The sequence below is a fragment of the Canis lupus genome, chromosome 24 (assembly GCF_011100685.1).
Source record: "Canis lupus familiaris isolate Mischka breed German Shepherd chromosome 24, alternate assembly UU_Cfam_GSD_1.0, whole genome shotgun sequence".
Lineage (NCBI taxonomy): Eukaryota > Metazoa > Chordata > Mammalia > Carnivora > Canidae > Canis > Canis lupus.
This window is the reverse complement of record NC_049245.1, coordinates 23116663-23135531: the sequence shown is the minus strand read 5'-3', so window position 1 is coordinate 23135531 and position 18869 is coordinate 23116663. Positions and strand designations below refer to the sequence as shown.

Sequence of the window (18869 nt, the reverse complement as noted above, 5' to 3'; positions counted from 1 at the left end):
CAGAGAACATCCCTCAAGCTCCCAGCTTCATCCTGTGGGCAATCAGAATTGCAGCCTCCTGCCCTGACCACAAGGGGGGAAAGGTGACATCGCCCTGTGGTGCTGCAAGGGAAAGGGCCAGATCTGAAAGAGCCAGTTCTAAGCTCCGGAGAGACCTGGGTTCAAACCCTGACTTTTCCCTGATTCTCACATTGGAACCTTCTCACATTGGCTTCCTTCTAGGTCTAGAATTCCTTTCTCCTGTCACTCTAAGAGGACAAGTCAGAGTAAAGAGAGGGCCATGCTGATACCATAAGCAGGACCTGAAACAGGAAGTTGGTATGCATGGAAGGACAGGGCCTATGCTTGATGGTCACCCTTGGCAGTGTGGAAGGCATCCCTCCTTCAACACAACTCATATTGGGATGCAAGTGCTGCCACCATGGTGGGGCTCTGTGGGACAGGTGCACCTGCTCCCCCTTCCATGGCCAAATTTGGACAGGACATCTTCCCTTTGCAGTAAAAAACTTCACAGTAAACCTGAATATTTCTCCAGTGGGAGTCTTTAGATTCCAGAGTGACCAGGAACTCATCTCTAGAGTTTTTATTTTTAAAAAATATTTTATTTATTTATTCATGAGACACACACACACAGAGGCAGAGACACAGAGGGAGAAGCAGGCTCCATGCAGGGAGCCTGATGTGGGACTCCATCCTTGGACTCCAGGATCACACCCCAGGCTGAAGACAAGGTGCTAAACTGCTGAGCCACCCAGGGATCCCCCTCGTCTCTAGAGTTTAAGCATTTTGCAGGAATTCTGAAACATTATACTTTCACAGTATTGATGATTACCCCCAAATGATTAGATCACATTCTAGCTTATATGGAGAACCAGAGTAAAAATTAAGAACCATAATATAGTTTTTGGCCTGTGTTTGCCTTTGCATTTTTGACTGAATCGGTACCCAGCAGTCATCTAAGGAGACAGTATGAGTTTAATTCCAGTATGTTTCAAACTCCTGAAATCCAGTTTTGTTTCCATCATCCTCACAACCCCAAGACAGCACAATGGTCCTGGACTCCACAATCTTTGGGCAATTGCCACAGATTTCTAAATGCTCTCCTTATTTGTCTTTCCATCCTCTGACCCCCCAGTGCAGAGTATTCTCCAAACAGCAGCCACTTTATTGGCAAAGAAACGGAATCAGTAAGAGTGATTAATTTGGACTTGGCTATCATGGTGTCAAAGCCTCAGTGGGAACCAGCCAGTCTGACTTTCATTTAGTCAGTCAGTGGTAAGAATAGTGCTTTGGGGTTAGACTGGCCTGTGGGTGGATCCCAGTTAAGCCATGCACTAGTTGAGCAAGCTTCAGCATGTGTCTACCTTTTGTATTTCCAGTTTTCTTGCCTTAAAGTGGACAATAATAAGTTTATAGAGTTCTAATGAGTAGTCAAAGAAATCATGGCAGCAGAGCCCCCAAAGTCTTACTAATTTGGAGTGCTGGGGCCAGTGTCTACATCTTACTGACACAGGGTTTTCTTCCAAATCACAACCCCCCCTGTGCAGACAGAAGTGCTGAGGAACTAAATATACACAGGAGCACCTTTCTACCATGACTGCTAACATGTAACTACTTTAACTTCCTCTCTTCTTGGGTGAAATAATTCTGAGTTGTATGTACTGCACTGTTTCCCAGGACTCCCCAACAGAATTAAGACCCAGATGCCCACCATGGTAACATTCTTTATTGGCTATCACCCCAATCCTGTTCCTGTCTCATTTCCTAACTACCCCATTAGTGTTTCCTGAGACCACCTACTTACACTCAAATCCTTGTCTCAGGTCTATTTCTGGGGAACCCAAATTGAAATATAATGCAAATCATTTATTCATTCAGCAATGACTTATTAAGCTCTTTCACGAGTTAGAATCTGTGCTAGATCCCGGGGATGTTGCAACAAACAAGACAGAATGTGTCCCTGCTCTCAGGGACCTGAAAGCCTGGGGAACCAGCAATAGCAAGTAAACAAATGACACCATCATTTTGGATAGTGACAAGTGCTGTGAGGAAAATGATGTGATAGTGATAGGAGCAGGTTACACGGGGGGGTCAGGGAGGGCCTCTCTTAGAGCTGGTATTTAAGCTGAGACATGAAGAACGACAAGACGACAAGACGGGGCCAGGCAAAAACAATCTTGAGGGAAAGAGCATTCCAGAAAGAGAACATTAAGTAGACTCTCATATAGACACGTGATTGGCGTATTTACTGAAGGAGCAAAGCAAAGTTACGGAGGGAGTTGATGTGTAGTCAATTAGAGAGAACATATTAGAAGTAAGTTGGAGAAGCAAAAGTAAGCAGACCAGATCCCACAGGCCCTAGGACACAGAGGAAATCTGGATTTTATTGTAACAGCTGTGACAAGCCACCTAGTGTTTTCAGTGGAAGAGTGATGAGCTCTGAGTCAATAAAACACAAAGTCTCTCTTTTTTTATTTTTAAAGATTTTATTTGAGAGAGATGGGGGAGGGGCAGAAGCAGGCTCCCCGCCGAGCAGGGAACCCAACATGGGGCTTGATTCCAGGACCCCAGGATCATGACCTGAGCCAAAGGCAGACGCTCAACCACTGAGCCAGCCAGGCGTCCTTGAAGAGTTCTGTATTAAATTAGTCATTAGATACCTAAGGGGAGGTGCCCCCTATGCATCTGGACTCTGAGTCCAGGCTGGAACAGTGAATGGGACGTCTTCAACCTACAGCGCACCGCTGTCCGGTGGAAAGAGGACGTGAGCCACGTATGCAATTTAAAACTTCCCAGTAGTGGGGGTCCCTGGGTGGCTCAGCGGCCTCGCGCCTGCCTCTGGGCCAAGGCGCTATCCTGGAGACCTGGGATCGAGTCCCACATCAGGATCCCTGTATACAGCCTGTGTCTCTGCCTATCATAAATAAGTAAATCTTTAAAATTTCCCAGTAGCCACATCAAAAAAAAAAAAAGAAACAAGTGAAACTAATTTATTTTTATTTTTTTAAATAAAGATTTTATTTATTTATTCATGAGAGACACAGAGAGAGGCAGAGGGAGAAGCAGGCTCCATGCAGGGATCCTGATGTGGGACTCGATCCCGGGTCTCCAGGATCACGCCCTGGGCTGAAGGGGGCGCTAAACCGCCGAGCCACCCGGGCAGCCCAAAGTTTTACCGTTTTTAAAAAAATGATTTTATCTTATTTTTTAAGTATAATCTCTACTACATCCAACGGGGGACTCGAACTCACAACCTAAAATCAAGAGCATGTGCTCCCTTGACTGAGCCAGCTGGGTGCCGCGAAACTAATTTATAGTTATTTAACCCAGTATATCCCACATATTGTTTCAACACGTAAGCAATATGAAAACGATTGATTATTTTGCACTCTTCCTGCGACATCCGGTGTGTATTTTACAACTCGGAACACACTACTCCTCACTCACACCGTTCCGAGCACTCGGAAGCCACGACGAGGGTCGACCGCTCACTCGGCTCAGCGTGGCAGCGGTATCATAAAACCGGGCCCGGGACCCACCCGGACCGCACAGGGAGAAGCACTTCCGCTTCCGCCGGAGCGCCCGGGACGGAAGTCGCCCGTGTGCGCGTTTAGCCGCGGAAGGCTGAGGCGGCATCCCGCGGGCCTAGGGGAGCTTCTGTCGCCGGGCGCTCGGCTTGCGGGAGGTGAGCCGGGCGGTCGGCGGAGGTGGCCGGTTCTTGGGGCCAGAGGGCGGCGGAGCCCCGCACAGGGGAGGATGGCGGGGGCGCTGGAGTCAGACTGTCGGGGTTCGCGCCCCAGCCCCGCTGCCTATTTCCCTGTGACCTTGGGCACGTCGCCTCCTTGTCCTTCAGCCTCAGCCTCGTCACCCGTGAGGTGGGGACGATAGAACCTGCTCTGCATTGTTGCCGTGAGGCTCGCACACGGGAATCCGTGGGAAGCGCGGAGCACCGCGCCTGCAGCATTGTAGTCACCCCAGCGGAATGTGTGGGAGGTTTTATCGTTAGGTTTACTTCTGTTGAGATGAAGCTGCTGTGTCGTCGTTATTTGAGCCCCCGCCCCTCTCCACCTCGTGGCTCCCCACACTGTGCTTTGCAAACATTGCATTTGTATCATCACATTTGATCTTACTATTCTCCGCATCTTACTCCTGGAGCAGTGGGAGCTCGGTCCCCAGGTGCCCAGGGTTACCTGGCTCCGCAGCAGCTGGGGCCCACTGTGAGTCCGGAGGCCGTGTATCTCCCAGGAAAGGGAGTGCCGGCTGCACAGGTGCGGTTACTGAAGATGTACTGTGTGCCACGTTGGATTTTTAACATCTTTAATTCTCACGATACCTCCGGGGCCTGGGGGATAAACTGCCTTTATCTCTTTGCACGTGTGGAATTGGCAGATCAGAGATAGGAATTTGACTTGCCCAAGGTCACACAGCGAGTAAGGGGGCAGAAAAGAGTGACTTGGAAGCTCACACTGAAGTCTGTTATCCTCTGATACTTGAATGTAGGTTAGCACTGCGCCTGCCCAAAGGGCTGGCGGCGTGCGTATCCAGCAGGTGGCCGAGTTAGAGAGGTAAGACTCCATCTGCTCATTTTACCCGTACAGCACCTGCCATGAGCCAGTTCCTGCATGGGAGACGCTGAGATGTAGAAATGAAAGATTGTTCCCTGTTTTTAGGGACCTCCCAGTCTGTAAGGGATAGCCGAAGTGTAAGTCGTCATTGACAGCAAAGTGTGAGGAGTCGTGAGATAGACATTGGGAGGCTTTGGGAACCTCGTGGAGGACCCCAACCTGGACTTTGAGAGTGGTGGTCAGGACAGGCTTTTGGGAGGAGGCAGAGGCCTTAAAAGCACAGGAGTTGGCTGAGTCAGAGAGAAGATAGGCTGGCCAGAGAGTACAGCGTATATAACAGCCTAGAAGCTAGTGAAGATCAGTACAAAAATGCTGTGACTGGAGTGAGGCAGTCAGGCTGGAGATCCCGAGGTCCCTGAAGGATGTGTGGTGGGAATTCTGTCTCCATCCCTTGTACTTTGGGTCACTTGAGTTCCTTCCTGGGAGGCAACCACTGTTTGTTTGTTTCTCTTTTTTTTTTTTTTTTAGGATTTTATTTATTTATTTGAGAGAGAGAGGAGACACAGGCAGAAGGAGAAGCAGGCTCCACGTAGGGAGCCCGACGTGGGACTCGATCCCCAGTCTCCAGGATCACACCCTGGGCTGAAGGCAGCGCTAAACCGCTGAACCACCTGTCCCGCAACCACTGTTTCTTATGCATTGTAGAGATAACTATGTTCATTTACAAGTGTGTACCTTAGTATTCCTGTACTCTCTCCTCCCCCACTGCAAATTAAAGTAGAGCACACTAAGGTACTATTGAGCACCTTGCTTCCTTGTTTTCGTCATGTATAGGTACAGCCTTACTTTCTAACAGTTGGATTTGATCCTATTGCATGGATGTGCTATGACTTCTTTACTCCCCTTTTGATGACATTTAGATATTTTCCGTACCTTTGCTGCTGCATTGAGTATCCATATACATGGGTCATTTTGCACATGTGAGACTGTATCTGTAGGATAAATATTTAGAAATGGCACTGCTTGCTCCAAGGGTTTGTGTGTTTGTAACTTTGGTGGCAAGTGGCAAATTGCCCTCTATAAAGAGCATGCTTGTTTTCCATCCTCCTAGCTATGTGTGATAGGGCCTCGGTAGAAAGTTTAAAGGCGAGTAATTCGAGATCTTGAAGGGTAGGAGTCACTGATCAGACATACGGTACCCCATGTTAGATACTTTCCATTTGAAGGAACTCAAAGGAAGATGCCCTCAGATAGTAAGTGGTTTTCATAGTACTGGGAGGCAATGTAGCAAGGTGGCTAGGAGCATGGGCTTTGTAGTCATATAGACCTTCATTTGAGTCCTGGCTCTGTTGCTTTGGTGGGAGCTTAGGTAAGTTCCTCAGCCCTCTGCATCTATTTCCTCATCTCTGAATGGGGATAATAATAGTGTCTAGGGATCCCTGGGTGGCGCAGCGGTTTGGCGCCTGCCTTTGGCCCTGGGCGCGATCCTGGAGACCTGGGATCGAATCCCACGTCGGGCTCCCGGTGCATGGAGCCTGCTTCTCCCTCTGCCTGTGTGTCTCTGCCTCTCTCTCTCTCTCTCTGTGACTATCATAAATAAATAAATAAAATTAAAAAAAAAATAATAGTGTCTATTGTCTATTTTGCTGAGGATTGCTGTGAAGATTTAATGAATTGTTACAGGAAAGCCCTTGAAACTGTTCCTGGCACAAGAGCTTCTTTTTTTTTTTTTTTTTAAAGATTTTATTTATTTATTTATTAGAGACACAGAGAGAGAGAGAGTGAGGCAGAAACACAGGCAGAGGGAGAAGCAGGCTCCATGCAGGGAGCCCGACATGGGACTCGATCCTGGGTCTCCAGGATCACACCCCAGGCTGAAGGCCGGCGCCAAACCACTGAGCCACCAGGGCTGCCCACAAGATGCTTCTTTTTTTTTTTTTTTTTTTTCTAAAAGCATTTTTTTATTTACAGTACAAGATGCTTCTTATATTGTTGCACTGTCTCATCTGATCTCTACCACTCCTTTGTTTTGAAAACTACCTAGATTTGTATCTTACCTAGCATTTCTTAGTGTGATCTTGGGCAAGTTGCCCCAGTTTTTTTAAACTTGCAAAATAAGGATAATATTAAGTGTATCTTGTGTTTTTGTGTATTAAATAATACTAGTACACTGGAAGCTTTTAAAGCATTACCCTGTATATAGTGTTCAATAAATGTTGGTGATACCTGTTATTCTTTTGCAGACTTTGGGCTGCTGATTTAGTGCCATGCATCCTTTACAGTGTGTCCTGCAAGCACAGAAGTGGGGGCCCTTGGCTTCTGTGTCCTGGCTGCTGCTCAGGACCTGCAGGGCACTTAGTAATCTCCCTAGCACTGCATGTCCCAGTCCAGAGAAGCAGCAGGAAGATGGAGTTCGGAAGGATTTCAGCTCCAGGCTGGCCACTGGGCCAACTTTTCAGCATTTTTTAAGAAGTGCTTCAGCTCCTCAAGAGAAGCCAGACATGGAGGACCCACCCCCCTATGTCACAGTGGAAGAACTTTTAGGGAGGCAGAGAAAAGGTTGGTTTTATTTTTCTTCTCTCTTTGGACTTCCTGCTCTGCTCCTTTCCAGCATCGACGGCCTGATTCTTAATTATTTTTTTATTTATTTGGAGGATTAATAGTCTGGGAATAGCTGCTAGTTATGGAATTGTCAGAGACTTCATAAAGTAACATTAATATAAAGAAACTTGGGGTGCCTGGTTGGTTCAATCAGTTAAGTATCTTTTTTTTTTTTTTTTTTTTTAAGATTTTATTTATTTATTCATGACAGCCAGAGAGAGAGAGGCAGAGACACAGGCAGAGGGAGAAGCAGGCTCCATGCAGGGAGCCTGATGTGGGACTCGATCCCAGGTCTCCAGGATCACACCCCATGCTGAAGGCGGCACTAAACCACTGAGCCACCAGGGCTGCCCCAATCAGTTAAGTATCTGACTGAACCAACTGAACCCCCTGTAGTGCTCTGTGCTCAGCAGGGTCTGCTTGTCCCTCTCCCTGTGCCCCTCTGCCTAGCATGTGCGTACTTGGTGCACTCTGTCTCCTCTCTCTTTCAAATAAATAAAATCTTTTTTTTTTTTAAGATTTTATTTATTTGACAGAGAGAGAGGGCACAAGTAGGCAGAGCAAGAAGGAGAGGGAGAGGGAGAAGCAGGTCCTTTGCTGAGCAGATAGCCTGATGGGCTTGATCCCGGGACCCTGGGATCATGACCTGAGCTGAAGGCAGATGCTTAACCAACTGAGCCACCCAGATGCCCCTAAATAAATAAAATCTTAAAAAAAAATAAACTCATACTTTTGGTCCATGTGACTGGTGGTGGGGGTAGAAGTTCTGGGGAGTTCTCTCTTTAGTTACCTTTGGAAACCCTATAATCTCTGTTCTGATATTTATTTATTTATGATATTATTTATTTATTCATGAGAGACACAGTGAGAGAGAGACATAGGCAGAGGGAGAAGCAGACTCCTTGTGTAGAGCCTGGGCAGGACTTGATCCTAGGATCATGCTCTGAGCCAAAGGCAGACGCTCAAACCACTGAGCCACCCAGGCATCCCTCTGTTGTGATTTTTAGATGTTTTTAGGTCTTAAGTCATAAGACAGTTTTCACAATTCGTGCTGTAGGAATTCCCTCTTTATGCCGAACCTGATTTTCTTCTTTTTTAAAATTTATTTATTAGAGAGAGAGGGAGTGTGTGTATGCATGCTCATGTGAGTAGGTGGAGGGGCAGAGTGAAAATCTTTAATAAGACTCCCCACTGACCGTGGAGCCCCATGCAGGGCTCTCTCCCGTGACCCTGAGATCATGACCTGAGCCCAAATCAAGAATCAGGTTGCTTAACCAACTGAGCCACCCAGGCACCACTTTAAAATTTAAAAAAAATTTTTAAAAAGATTTTATGTATTTATTTAACAGAGAGAGAGAGAGAAAGAATGCATAAGTAGGGGGAATAGCAGGCAGAGCGGGGAGGGAGAAGCAGACTCCCCACTGAGCTCCATCCTGGGACTCTGGGACCATGACCTGAGCCAAAGGCAGATGCTTAACTGACTGAGTCACCCAGGTGCCCCCGTAATTAAATTTTTAAAAATTGGTACAAAATATTACATTGAGCTGTACTATGATGTACCTGTCCCCTAAAGTTGGACATTAAATTGTTTTAAAAATTTTTATAAGTGATGCTATGTCTGTTCATATATACACCCATGCATATGAATATAAATGTGTGTGTATATCTATCTATATATGTATCTATCTATCTATCTATCTATCTATCTATCTATCTATCTCCTATTAATTTTTTTTTCCAGGATAACTATCTAGGAGTTGAATTAGTAAATCAAGTATGGGGATGCCTGGGTGGCTCAGTGGTTGAACGTCTGCCTTCAGCTCAAGGCGTGATCCCTGGAGTCCTGGGATCAAGTCCCACATGGGGGTCCCTGCATGGAGCTTGTTTCTTCTTCCTCTGCCTGTCTCTCTCTCTCTCCTTCTCTCTCTCTCTCTTTCTCTTGTGAATAAATAAATAAAATCTTGAAAAAAAAAAAAGGAATATGTACATCTTGTGACTCCTGCTAGGTATTTTGTAGTCCTTTATATATATATAAATATATATATTTGTTGTTCCCCTCAGTTCTCTGACATAAATATTGGTGTTTTCTTTTTTTAAGACAAGAAAGTGAGCCAAGGAAGGTTTAAAAAAAACTCCCAATGTTTCTTTCTTTCTTTTAAAAATTTCTTTTTTTCTCTTGGTTTTCTTTTTTTTTTTTTTTAATTCTTTATTTATTTATTTATTTATTTATTTATTTATTTATTTATTTATTTATTTATTTATTTATGATAGTCACAGAGGGAGAAAGAGAGAGAGAGAGAGAGTCAGAGACACAGGCAGAGGGAGAAGCAGGCTCCATGTACCTGGAGCCCGATGTGGGATTCGATCCTGGGTCTCCAGGATCGCGCCCTGGGCCAAAGGCAGGCACCAAACCGCTGCGCCACCCAGGGATCCCATAGTATTTCTTTTGTTCTGAAAGTCATTGATTCAGGGTACAACTTAATGGTGTCTTAGAATTGAGGCAACAGGAGATTTAGTGGATAACCAGTTCTCTCAGATGTTTCTGGGGCATTTGGGAAGGAGACCTTTTGAGACATGTGGTCCCGTTTAGTCTGCCTACTGCGGAATCCCTCTCTTATTGCAGTCTATCTGGAGACCTATGGCTGCCAGATGAATGTGAATGACACAGAGATAGCCTGGTCTGTCTTACAGAAGAGTGGCTACCTGCGGACCAGGAACCTCCAAGAGGTACATGCATTTTCTCCTTCCATTGTTTTCTGGGCCTGGGTGAGACTTTTATTGTGCCAGTTTTTATTTTTTAAAAAGATTTTATTTGTTTATTCATGAGAGATATAGAGAGACAGAGATAAGGCAGAGGGAGAAGCAGGCTCCTCACAGGGAGCCCCGTGTGGGACTCAATCCCGGAACTCTGGGATCATGCCCTGAGCTGAAGGCAGATGCCCAACCACTGAGCCACCCAGGTGCCCTTGTGCCACTTTTTAGATACGGCTTCAGAAATAGGGTATGGCCTGGTGAGAGTGAGTTCCCTTGAGTAAAGTGTGTAGCATAGAACTAAGGTATATTTTTGTTTCAGTTATTTTTGAAACTTCTATGGTGGTGCTCACTTTTAGGCAAGGAACTAAGTTAAAAATGGGCTGTGAGGTGGAGGAGAATGGGGAATTAGTGTTTAATGGGTACAGAGTTTTAGTTGGGAGTTCCCCAGTGGTTCTGGAGCTTGGTAGTGGTGGTGGTGATGGTGAATGTAGTTAATGTTACTGAACTATATACCTAAAAATGGTTCAAATGGTAAATTTTATGGTATGTATGTTTTACCACAGTAATTAAAAAAGGACAATGAGTAGTGATTCTATAAGGAGATTGCAAAGATCATAATTTTCCTTTTTTTCCCCTTGTTTTCCACTTAGGCTGATGTGATCCTCCTTGTCACATGTTCCATCAGGTAGGAGTTTGTTCTTTACTTAGAGAGTGAATATATTTTATGCCAGAGTTAACAGTGCCAGGCTGTGGAGATGAGTCAGTGGACTTGCAATTTTACTGCAGTGGAGATAGCATTGATAGAACTGGGTTAGCATTTGCTGAGAATGTACTGTGTACTAGGTCTTGTGCTGAGCATTGTACGTGCATTAATTCTCACAACAACCCTATGAAGTAAGTGCTGTTATCAAACCTGTTTTATAGATGAGGGAACTGAGAATATGCAGAGGCATCCAACTTTTCCTAAGGTTTCTCTTGCAGGTAATGGCACGTGTTTATGATACAATTCATATCATAAGGGTTAGGGTGCAGTCAGTGCAGAGATGGTGGCATTCCTCAGAAGTGAACATACTGTTTCTTACTTTGTTTTTGTGTACAAGGTATTAGTGTTAATGTTTCCTTAGTATTACTATATATAATCCAACATTTTTGTTTGGAGTGTTTCTGCTATAAGATACTGAACTACATGGCTTTGGGAGATTCAGAAATGAATCCTTCCATGGAGCTTGGCTTTAAGGAGCTTAGTCTGATACGGGAACTAAGGCAGAGACACAGCATAGGTCTAATGTCTGGCAGAAAGCACTATGTAAAAAATCAAAGAGAAGTTGCTATAACTATAGGAAAAAATATAGTTAAAGTGATAGGGCATTTGAAGAGTAGGCAAAACTCTGTGAGGTTTTGTGAAGTAGATTGTTTCTGAATTTGACTAAAAGGCTTGTCAGGTTTGGAGATATTCAGGAAGGGTGTCATTGTGGGAATGGTAAATTACAGCAAGTGATGCTTCTTCAGTTGGCTCCCTGCCTATCTTCCTTAACCTAAAAGATAGATTTTCATTTAAAAAGTTGAAGTTTGTTTTAATTTTGTTTCCATTGTCCTACTCTTTTAGCTTGTGCTATAGTTTATTTTCAGGTTCAGTTCTGCCTCTTTTGATTTTTGTAGGGAGAAGGCAGAGCAGACCATCTGGAATCGTTTACAACAGCTTAAAGCCCTGAAGACCAAACGGCTCCGCTCCCGAGTACCTCTGAGGATTGGGATTCTAGGTATCCGGTAATTTACAGATTTTGTGTTTTGATACTTGGGAAACCCTTAGAGGCTGGATTCCTAGTGTTTGAAGAACTATTATACACCTCATGTAATTCTTGTGTTTGATGTCAGAGGCTGTAGGGTTAAATGAGGTAAAGCTCATAAAAGGGCTTTTCATAGTTCCTTGAAGTAATAGGTACTCAGAAAGTGGCCTATCCTTCCTAGAGTCTGATGTGGCTTATGGCAGCGTAGAGTTCTGGATAGGAGAGAGTTTGGAATATGAAAGAGCAGCATGAATTTATAGCAGAGGCACCTTTCATCTTGACTCCTGATATATGCCCAAGCGAAGATCTAGATCTGCACTGACCAGTACGGTAGCCACTAGCCACGTGTGGTTATTTAACTTTAACTAAAATTAGGGACCCGTGGCTGGCTCAGTTGGTGGAGCATGTAACTCTTGATCTCAGGATTGTGAGTTGCTGTCCCATGTTGGGTATACAGATTATTTAAAAAAAAAAAAAAAATCTTTGAGGACCTGGGTAGCTTAGTGGCTTAAGCATCTGCCTTCCGCTCATGTCCTGATCCTCAGTTCCTGGGATCCAGCCCTGCTTCAGTCTCCCTGCTCAGCGGGGAGCCTGCTTGTCCCTCTCCCTCTCCCTGCAGCTCTTCCTGCTCTTGCGTGCTCTCTCTCTCTCTCTCAAATAAAATCTAAAAAAAAACTTAAAAAAAAATTTAAGTAAAATAAAGTAATATTAAAAATTCACTTTTTCACTCTCACTAGCCACATATTGACTGCTCACTAGCCACACTTAATTAGTGGTTAACAGTTTGGACAGCACAGATAAAGAACATTTCTATCATCTTAGAAAGTTCTGTAGTACAGCTCTGATGTGGATAATTGGGAAGCATATTTTAAAAATGAATAATCTGTACCCTCTTGGTCTCAGAATTTAGTTAATGTGTTTAACTTTAAAACCGACTGCCCATTGTGGAATAATTAAATTAATTTCTTTTGATGATGGGTCAAAACATAGTTGGAGCATATCCTATTATACAGATTAATGTACTAAGTGATGTAGAAGATTAGAAGGATTTGCTGAAATGTTTCATTTCAGTTCCTTCATTATAGAAGTCCCTGGTTATATCTTTGTTAGGAATTTCAGAAATCTCCTAGATACTTTGTTTTTTATTATGGTAAAATATATGTAAGATAAAATTCATCATTTGAACTGTTTTTTTCTTTTAAAGGTTTTATTCATTTATTTGACAGAGAGATAGAGCCAGAGAGCACAAATAGGGGAAATGGAGAGGGAGAAGCAGGTTTTTTGCTGAGCAGAGAGCCCAATGTGGGTTTTGGTCTCAGGACTTGGAGATCATGACCTAAGCCGAAATTAGACGCTTAACTGACCAAGCCACTCAGGTGCCCCTAGACTTTGAAATTCTATAGCCCTACAAATAAACAGTGGGTTTTTTAGGATAAAATAGCAGCATACATAGTTAATTCATTTCTTAAAGGTTTTACTGAGCATTATGGGCAAAAAAAGGGATAAAAGATATAAGTGCAGTTGTATGTAAGTTTTATTTTTAAAAATAAGTTCCTGAAAAAAATATTTTTTTATTTGGAGTACCAAGTAAATTTCAGTTGAAAAACGAGATGGTTCAAAAAAAAAAAAAAAAAGAAGAGATGGTTCATGTTTAGAAATGTTTTTTGGGGATGGTTTAATTTTTTCTGGGTATTTAATTGAGTTTCTTTAGTTGCTTGCTTCCTGTGGTTTTCTTGTATAGGAAGATGCAAGTTCTAGTGCTATGAAGTATTGGGCAAATCTGAGGAGTGATGATGCTAATGCTAAACTCTGTGAAGTTTCTGTGCCTTTGTCTCTGATCATAGTTGGAGATATGTGTACTGAGAAGTAGCCATGAGAATAGATGAATTTGGGAACAGGTGCTCTTTTTTTTTTTTTTTTTTCCTTTCCAGGCTGCATGGCTGAGAGATTGAAGGAGGAGATTCTCAACAGGGAGAAAATGGTGGATATTTTGGCAGGTCCAGATGCCTATCGGGACCTTCCTCGACTGCTGGCTGTTGCTGAGTCAGGCCAACAAGCTGCCAATGTGCTGCTCTCTCTGGATGAGACTTATGCTGATGTCATGCCAGTCCAGACAAGCCCTAGTGCTACTTCTGCTTTCGTGTGAGAACACCACCCAAGAGGCCGGGAGTGAACACCTCCTTTTTCTCTTTTATTTATTTATTTATTTTAGAGAGAGAGAGAAAAGAGAGTGCATACACATGAGCTGGGGTTGGGGGTGGGAATAGGGAGGGGCAGAGAGAGAGTCTCAAGCATACTCCTCACAGATTGCAGAGCCCGATCTCAGAACCGTAAGATCATGACCTGACCTAAAACCAAGAGTTGGATGTCCAACCGACTGTGCCACCCATGTGCTCCTCCTTTTTCATTTTTTTAAAGATTTTATTTATTTATTCATGAGAGAGACAGAGAGAGAGAAAGAGAGAGAGAGAGAGAGGCAGAGACACAGGCAGAGGGAGAAGCAGGCTTCATGCAGGGAGCCCTATGTGGGACTTGATCCAGGAACTCCAACATCACACCCTGGGCCAAAGGCAGGTGCTAAACCGCTGAGCCACCCAAGGATCCTCTCCTTTCTCACTTTTAAAATAATGTTAAGGGTGCCAGTTGGTTAAGTGTCTGAGTTATTTATTTATTTATTTATTTATTTATTCATTCATTCATTCATTCATTCATTCATGAGAGACACAGAGAGAGGCAGAGACATAGGGAGAGGGAGAAGCAGGCTCCCTGTAGGGAGCCTGATATGGGACTTGATCCCAGGACCCCAGGATCACACCCTGAGCCCAAAGCAGACACTCAACCACTGAGTCACCCAGGTATCCTGTGTCTGAGTCTTGATCTCAGGGTCATGAGTTTAACCCTGTGTTTGGCTCTCTGCTGGGTGTGGAGTCTATTTACAAAAAAAAAGCGCTAATTTTGCTGTGTTAAAACAATTAATACATGCATATAGTACAAAACATAAAAAACTAAAAAATGATGAAGTCAGATTCCCTCACCTGTCATACCAGTCTCTCAGAGATAGCCTTGTTAGTAATTTTTTGTATTGTTCTTTTAGAAGTATTCTTTGCATATCCATTCATAAACATGATATGGGGTCTTTCTTACCCTTCTTTGTATACTCTTAATTTTTTACTTAAAAAATATCGTCAGCTTTCCTATTCCTTTTTTTTCTTCCTGAACTTTAGCTGGAAAAAAAGTAGTAAATTCTAGTGACAAGAGTTCATATTTGTTGAAGAATATGTGGAGAAGATAGAAAAAACATGAAGAAAGTCAGAATCATCTATTCCAAACACCTAATGATGAACAGTTATCATTTTGTAATATTATTTCTGTATATGCTTTATATCTACATTTATTTGTAAAAATTGGCTCTTGATTTACTTGGAATTTTTAATTTTAATTTTTAAATTATTTTTTTAAAAGATTTATTTATTCATTAGAGGGGGTTGGGGAGCACAGTGGGGAGGAGTGGATGAAGAGAGGAGAGGGAATCCTAAGCGGAGTCTGATGGGCTTGATCCCAGGGCTGTGAGATCCCAGGACCGGAGCTGAAACCAAGAGTCTAATGCTTAACAGACTATGCTACCCAGGCATCCCAATTTACTTGGTTTTATAACCTTATTATAAATGGTGAACATTTCTCATGGCATTAAATTTTCTATAACAGAGTTTGGCAAATTGGCAAAAAAAATTACAGCCTGTTTTTTGTAAATATAGTTCTGTTGAAATATAGCCATGCTCATTTGTTTATATGTTACCCATGGCTGCTTTTGCTACTATAATAGCAATTGAGTAGGGACAGGGACTGTATGGTCTGCAAAGCCCAAGATATTTACTGATTGTTTTTTAATTTTAATTTAATTTAATTTAATTTTAATTAATTAATTAATTTTCTGTTTGTTTATAGAAAGTTTGCCAACCTCTGTCATTTTAATGGCATTGTTGGAATGCTTAATGAAAATAATAACTAACATTTATCTAACAGTTCTTCAGTGAACATCTTTGATACATATTCATAATTATTTCCTTAACATAATTTGAGGCTTTCAAATACAGGATGCAAATGGAAGAAAGAGAGTGATTTAATTTATATACCATAATAATTGGATTAGGAATGAGTGAGAAATATGGAACCCTCTGTCTTTTTTTTTTTTTTTTTTTTAAGATTTTATTTATTTATTCATGAGAGACACAGAGAGTGAGACAGAGACATAGGCAGAGGGAGAAGCAGGGTCCTTGCAGGGAACCTGTTGTGAGACTCCATTCCTGGACCTCATGGATCCATGCCCTGAGGTGTCCCAGAACCCTCTGTCTCAAATCTGAGGTTTCTTTTTATTATACACATTCTATATTTTTTTTCTGCTCTAGATGAAAAAAGTTCAAACAGTATATTTATATTTTATATTTATACCAGGAGTGGTAGTATATCTGCACTCTATTTTTCTCACCACTGTGCTCCCTCTGGGTAACTGCTGTATCCACCAATTATGATGTGGTTTCTATCTTGTGATCAGAGTCTAGTTTTTTTTTTTTTTTAAAGATTTTATTTATTCATGAGAGACACAGAGAGAAAGAGGCAGAGATACAGGCAGAGGGAGAAGCAAGGTCCATGCAGGGAGCCCGATGTGGGACTCAATCCCTAGTCCCCAGGATCACGCCCTGGGCTGAATGCAGGTGCTAAACCTCCTAGCCACCCAGAGATCCCCAGATTCTAGTTTTTTTTTTTTTTAAAGATTTTATTTATTTATTCATGAGAGACGCAGAGAGAGAGAGAGAGAGAGAGGCAGAGACACAGGCAGAGGGAGAAGCAGGCTCCATGCAAGGAGCTTCATGTGGGACTCGATCCCAGGTCTCTAGGATCACACCCTGGGCTGCAGGCAGCGCTAAACTGCTGTGCCACTGGGGCTGCCCCCTAGTTCTTTTTTAAAGATTTTATTTATTTATTCATGAGAGACACACAGAGAGAGAGGCAGAGACACAGGCAGAGGGAGAAGCAGGCCCCATGCAGGGAGCCCGACGGCCTCAATCCCGGGACCCCAGGATCATGCCCTGGGCCGAAGGCAGACCCTTAACTGCTGAGCCACCCAGGCATCCCCAGATTCTAGTTTTTAAAGAAAAAAAAAGTCTGCCTTTAAAATGCCTCAGATTGGTCCAATCTGAATGTGGTGCCAAGAGGATTCAGAGCCAAAGGATAATGCCAAGGTAGCTGTGTCCTGCTCCTTGAGGAGGAGTAAGGCTCCTGTTACTTCTGTTACTAAGTTTTGATGCTTTTCTTCCTAGGTCTATTATGCGAGGCTGTGACAACATGTGCAGCTACTGCATTGTTCCTTTCACACGTGGCCGGGAGAGGAGTCGACCTGTTGCTTCCATTCTAGAGGAAGTGAGGAAGCTTTCAGAACAGGTGAAAAGTTCTCCAGGCTTTGTTTTACAAGTGTGTTTTAGGAGAATGAGGACAACCTTTCTAGTTTTGCTGCGTGTGCTATCTCTGCGCTGTAAATTTTAGAACCCATATCTGGCCAGAAAGAAATACCTGGGTGAATATCTGATTTGCTGCTCATAAATTATAGGCAGATCTATGTGAAGTTTGCTGAGGAGGCAGCACAGTGGAATGGAAAGAGCATGAGTTTAGAATCAGATGATTGTCAATCCTGGCTGTAGCATCCTCTGGTTTGGTGCCTTGGTCATTTAACTATCTTCTTTGAAACATAGTTTGCCGATCTATGAAAAGAAGATAGAATAGTAACTTCCTTTCTGTGTTATTGGAAGGATTGTTGTAGTTTAAATTTTTTAAAATTTTTTTTTTTTTTTTTTTTTTTTTTTTTTTTTACAGTAATCTCCACATCCCACATGGGGTTCAAACTCAACGCTGTACTGAGTAAGCCAGCTAGGTACCCCCGTAGTTTAAAATTTTTTTTTAAAAAGATTTATTTATTTTTAGAGAACACGCATGAGTAGGGGGAGGAGCAGAGGGAGAGGGAGAAAGAGACTTACAAACAGGCTTTGTGCTGAGTTAGGAGCCCAACATGGGGCTTGATCTCAACGACCCTGAGATCATGACCTGAGCTGAAACCAAGAGTTGGGCATTCAACTGACTGAGCCACCAAGGTCCCCCCTAAGTGCTGCTGTTTTTGTTTTTGTTTTTTTTTCAGATTTATTATTTATTTTAGAGAGAGAGAGTTGGGGAAGGGGCAGAGGGAGAGGGGAAGGGAGAGAATCTCAAACAGACTTCCCACTGAGCATGGACCCCACCATGGGGATTGATCTCAGGATCTTGAGATTGTGACCTGATCAGGAGTCCAATCAGGAGTTGGCCCCTCAACTGATTGAGCCACCCAGGGTTCCATACCTAAATGTTTTTAAGCTCCCTGGCACATAGTAAATTTTCAGAGAATGATTTATTTTAGGGAGACTTCCCAAATATCTTGTTCATTTTATCACAGAGCAAGCTCACTAGATGAGGGACAGAGAATAGATGAGGGTAGCAAATCCCATCAGAGGCCAGAGGGGAGATAATTGCTATTTTCTTCCTATTGGGAGCTGGTCCATGCTAACTCTAGACGTGGATCCTCTAGCCCTGAGAAGGAGGACTGTAGGTGGGAATATGAAGCTTTTCTTCCACTAGAGTTTCCTGTTTCCTTACTTGCTTGGCTCAGGAACTGTGGGAGGCTAGCCCCTGCTCCAGTTTTCAGTCAGTAATTTGTCTTTGTTCTTACACTCTGGCAGTGCTCTCTTTTCATCTCCCGTTCCTCAATTTTCAGTTCCCTGATTTGGTCCCTGGTTGCTCACAGGCACTGTGAGGTATTTTCCATACCCTACCTCTTCAAGTGCTTCCTGGTCTCAAGTTGTCTCCTCCTCCTCTTCCAACTCCACAGTACCAGAACTTACTCTTCAAGAGAGAGATGTTCTGTTTAAATAGATTGAGGTGGTGACAGAAACTACCTAACCTTTCTATGGTATTTGCATATAAAAGAAGGAACTTAATAACATTAAGGTGAAGCTTGATGAATTCAAAGCTACTGATATATGAAGAATTAAGATTCTGCATTGGGTTTTAAAGTATCTTTAATTATTTTGCCTAAGGATAATTTCTTAAAAGATTTTTTCTTTAATTTAGATTTTTAGAC

At 43.0% G+C, this 18869-nt stretch overlaps 1 protein-coding gene across 7 annotated transcripts in view; it reads left to right on the top strand.

The window, feature by feature from the left end:
* The first annotated feature begins 3538 nt into the window (after window positions 1-3538).
* The window catches only part of CDK5RAP1 (CDK5 regulatory subunit associated protein 1), a 40394-nt gene continuing 25063 nt past the window's right edge, over window positions 3539-18869 (top strand). For 3 of the 7 annotated variants that reach the window (XM_038572012.1, XM_038572014.1, XM_038572009.1), the window contains exons 1-7: window positions 3539-3685; window positions 6809-7124; window positions 9790-9893; window positions 10571-10605; window positions 11580-11680; window positions 13639-13849; window positions 17026-17146. In XM_038572012.1, coding sequence (XP_038427940.1) covers window positions 6833-7124; window positions 9790-9893; window positions 10571-10605; window positions 11580-11680; window positions 13639-13849; window positions 17026-17146 — 864 coding nt within the window. In that variant the 5' untranslated portion in view covers window positions 3539-3685; window positions 6809-6832. Of the gene's footprint in view, window positions 3686-5093; window positions 5358-6808; window positions 7125-9789; window positions 9894-10570; window positions 10606-11579; window positions 11688-13638; window positions 13850-17025; window positions 17147-18869 lie in introns of those variants that run through there. The other 4 variants (XM_038572011.1, XM_038572010.1, XM_038572013.1 and 1 more) reach the window with 4 other exon arrangements.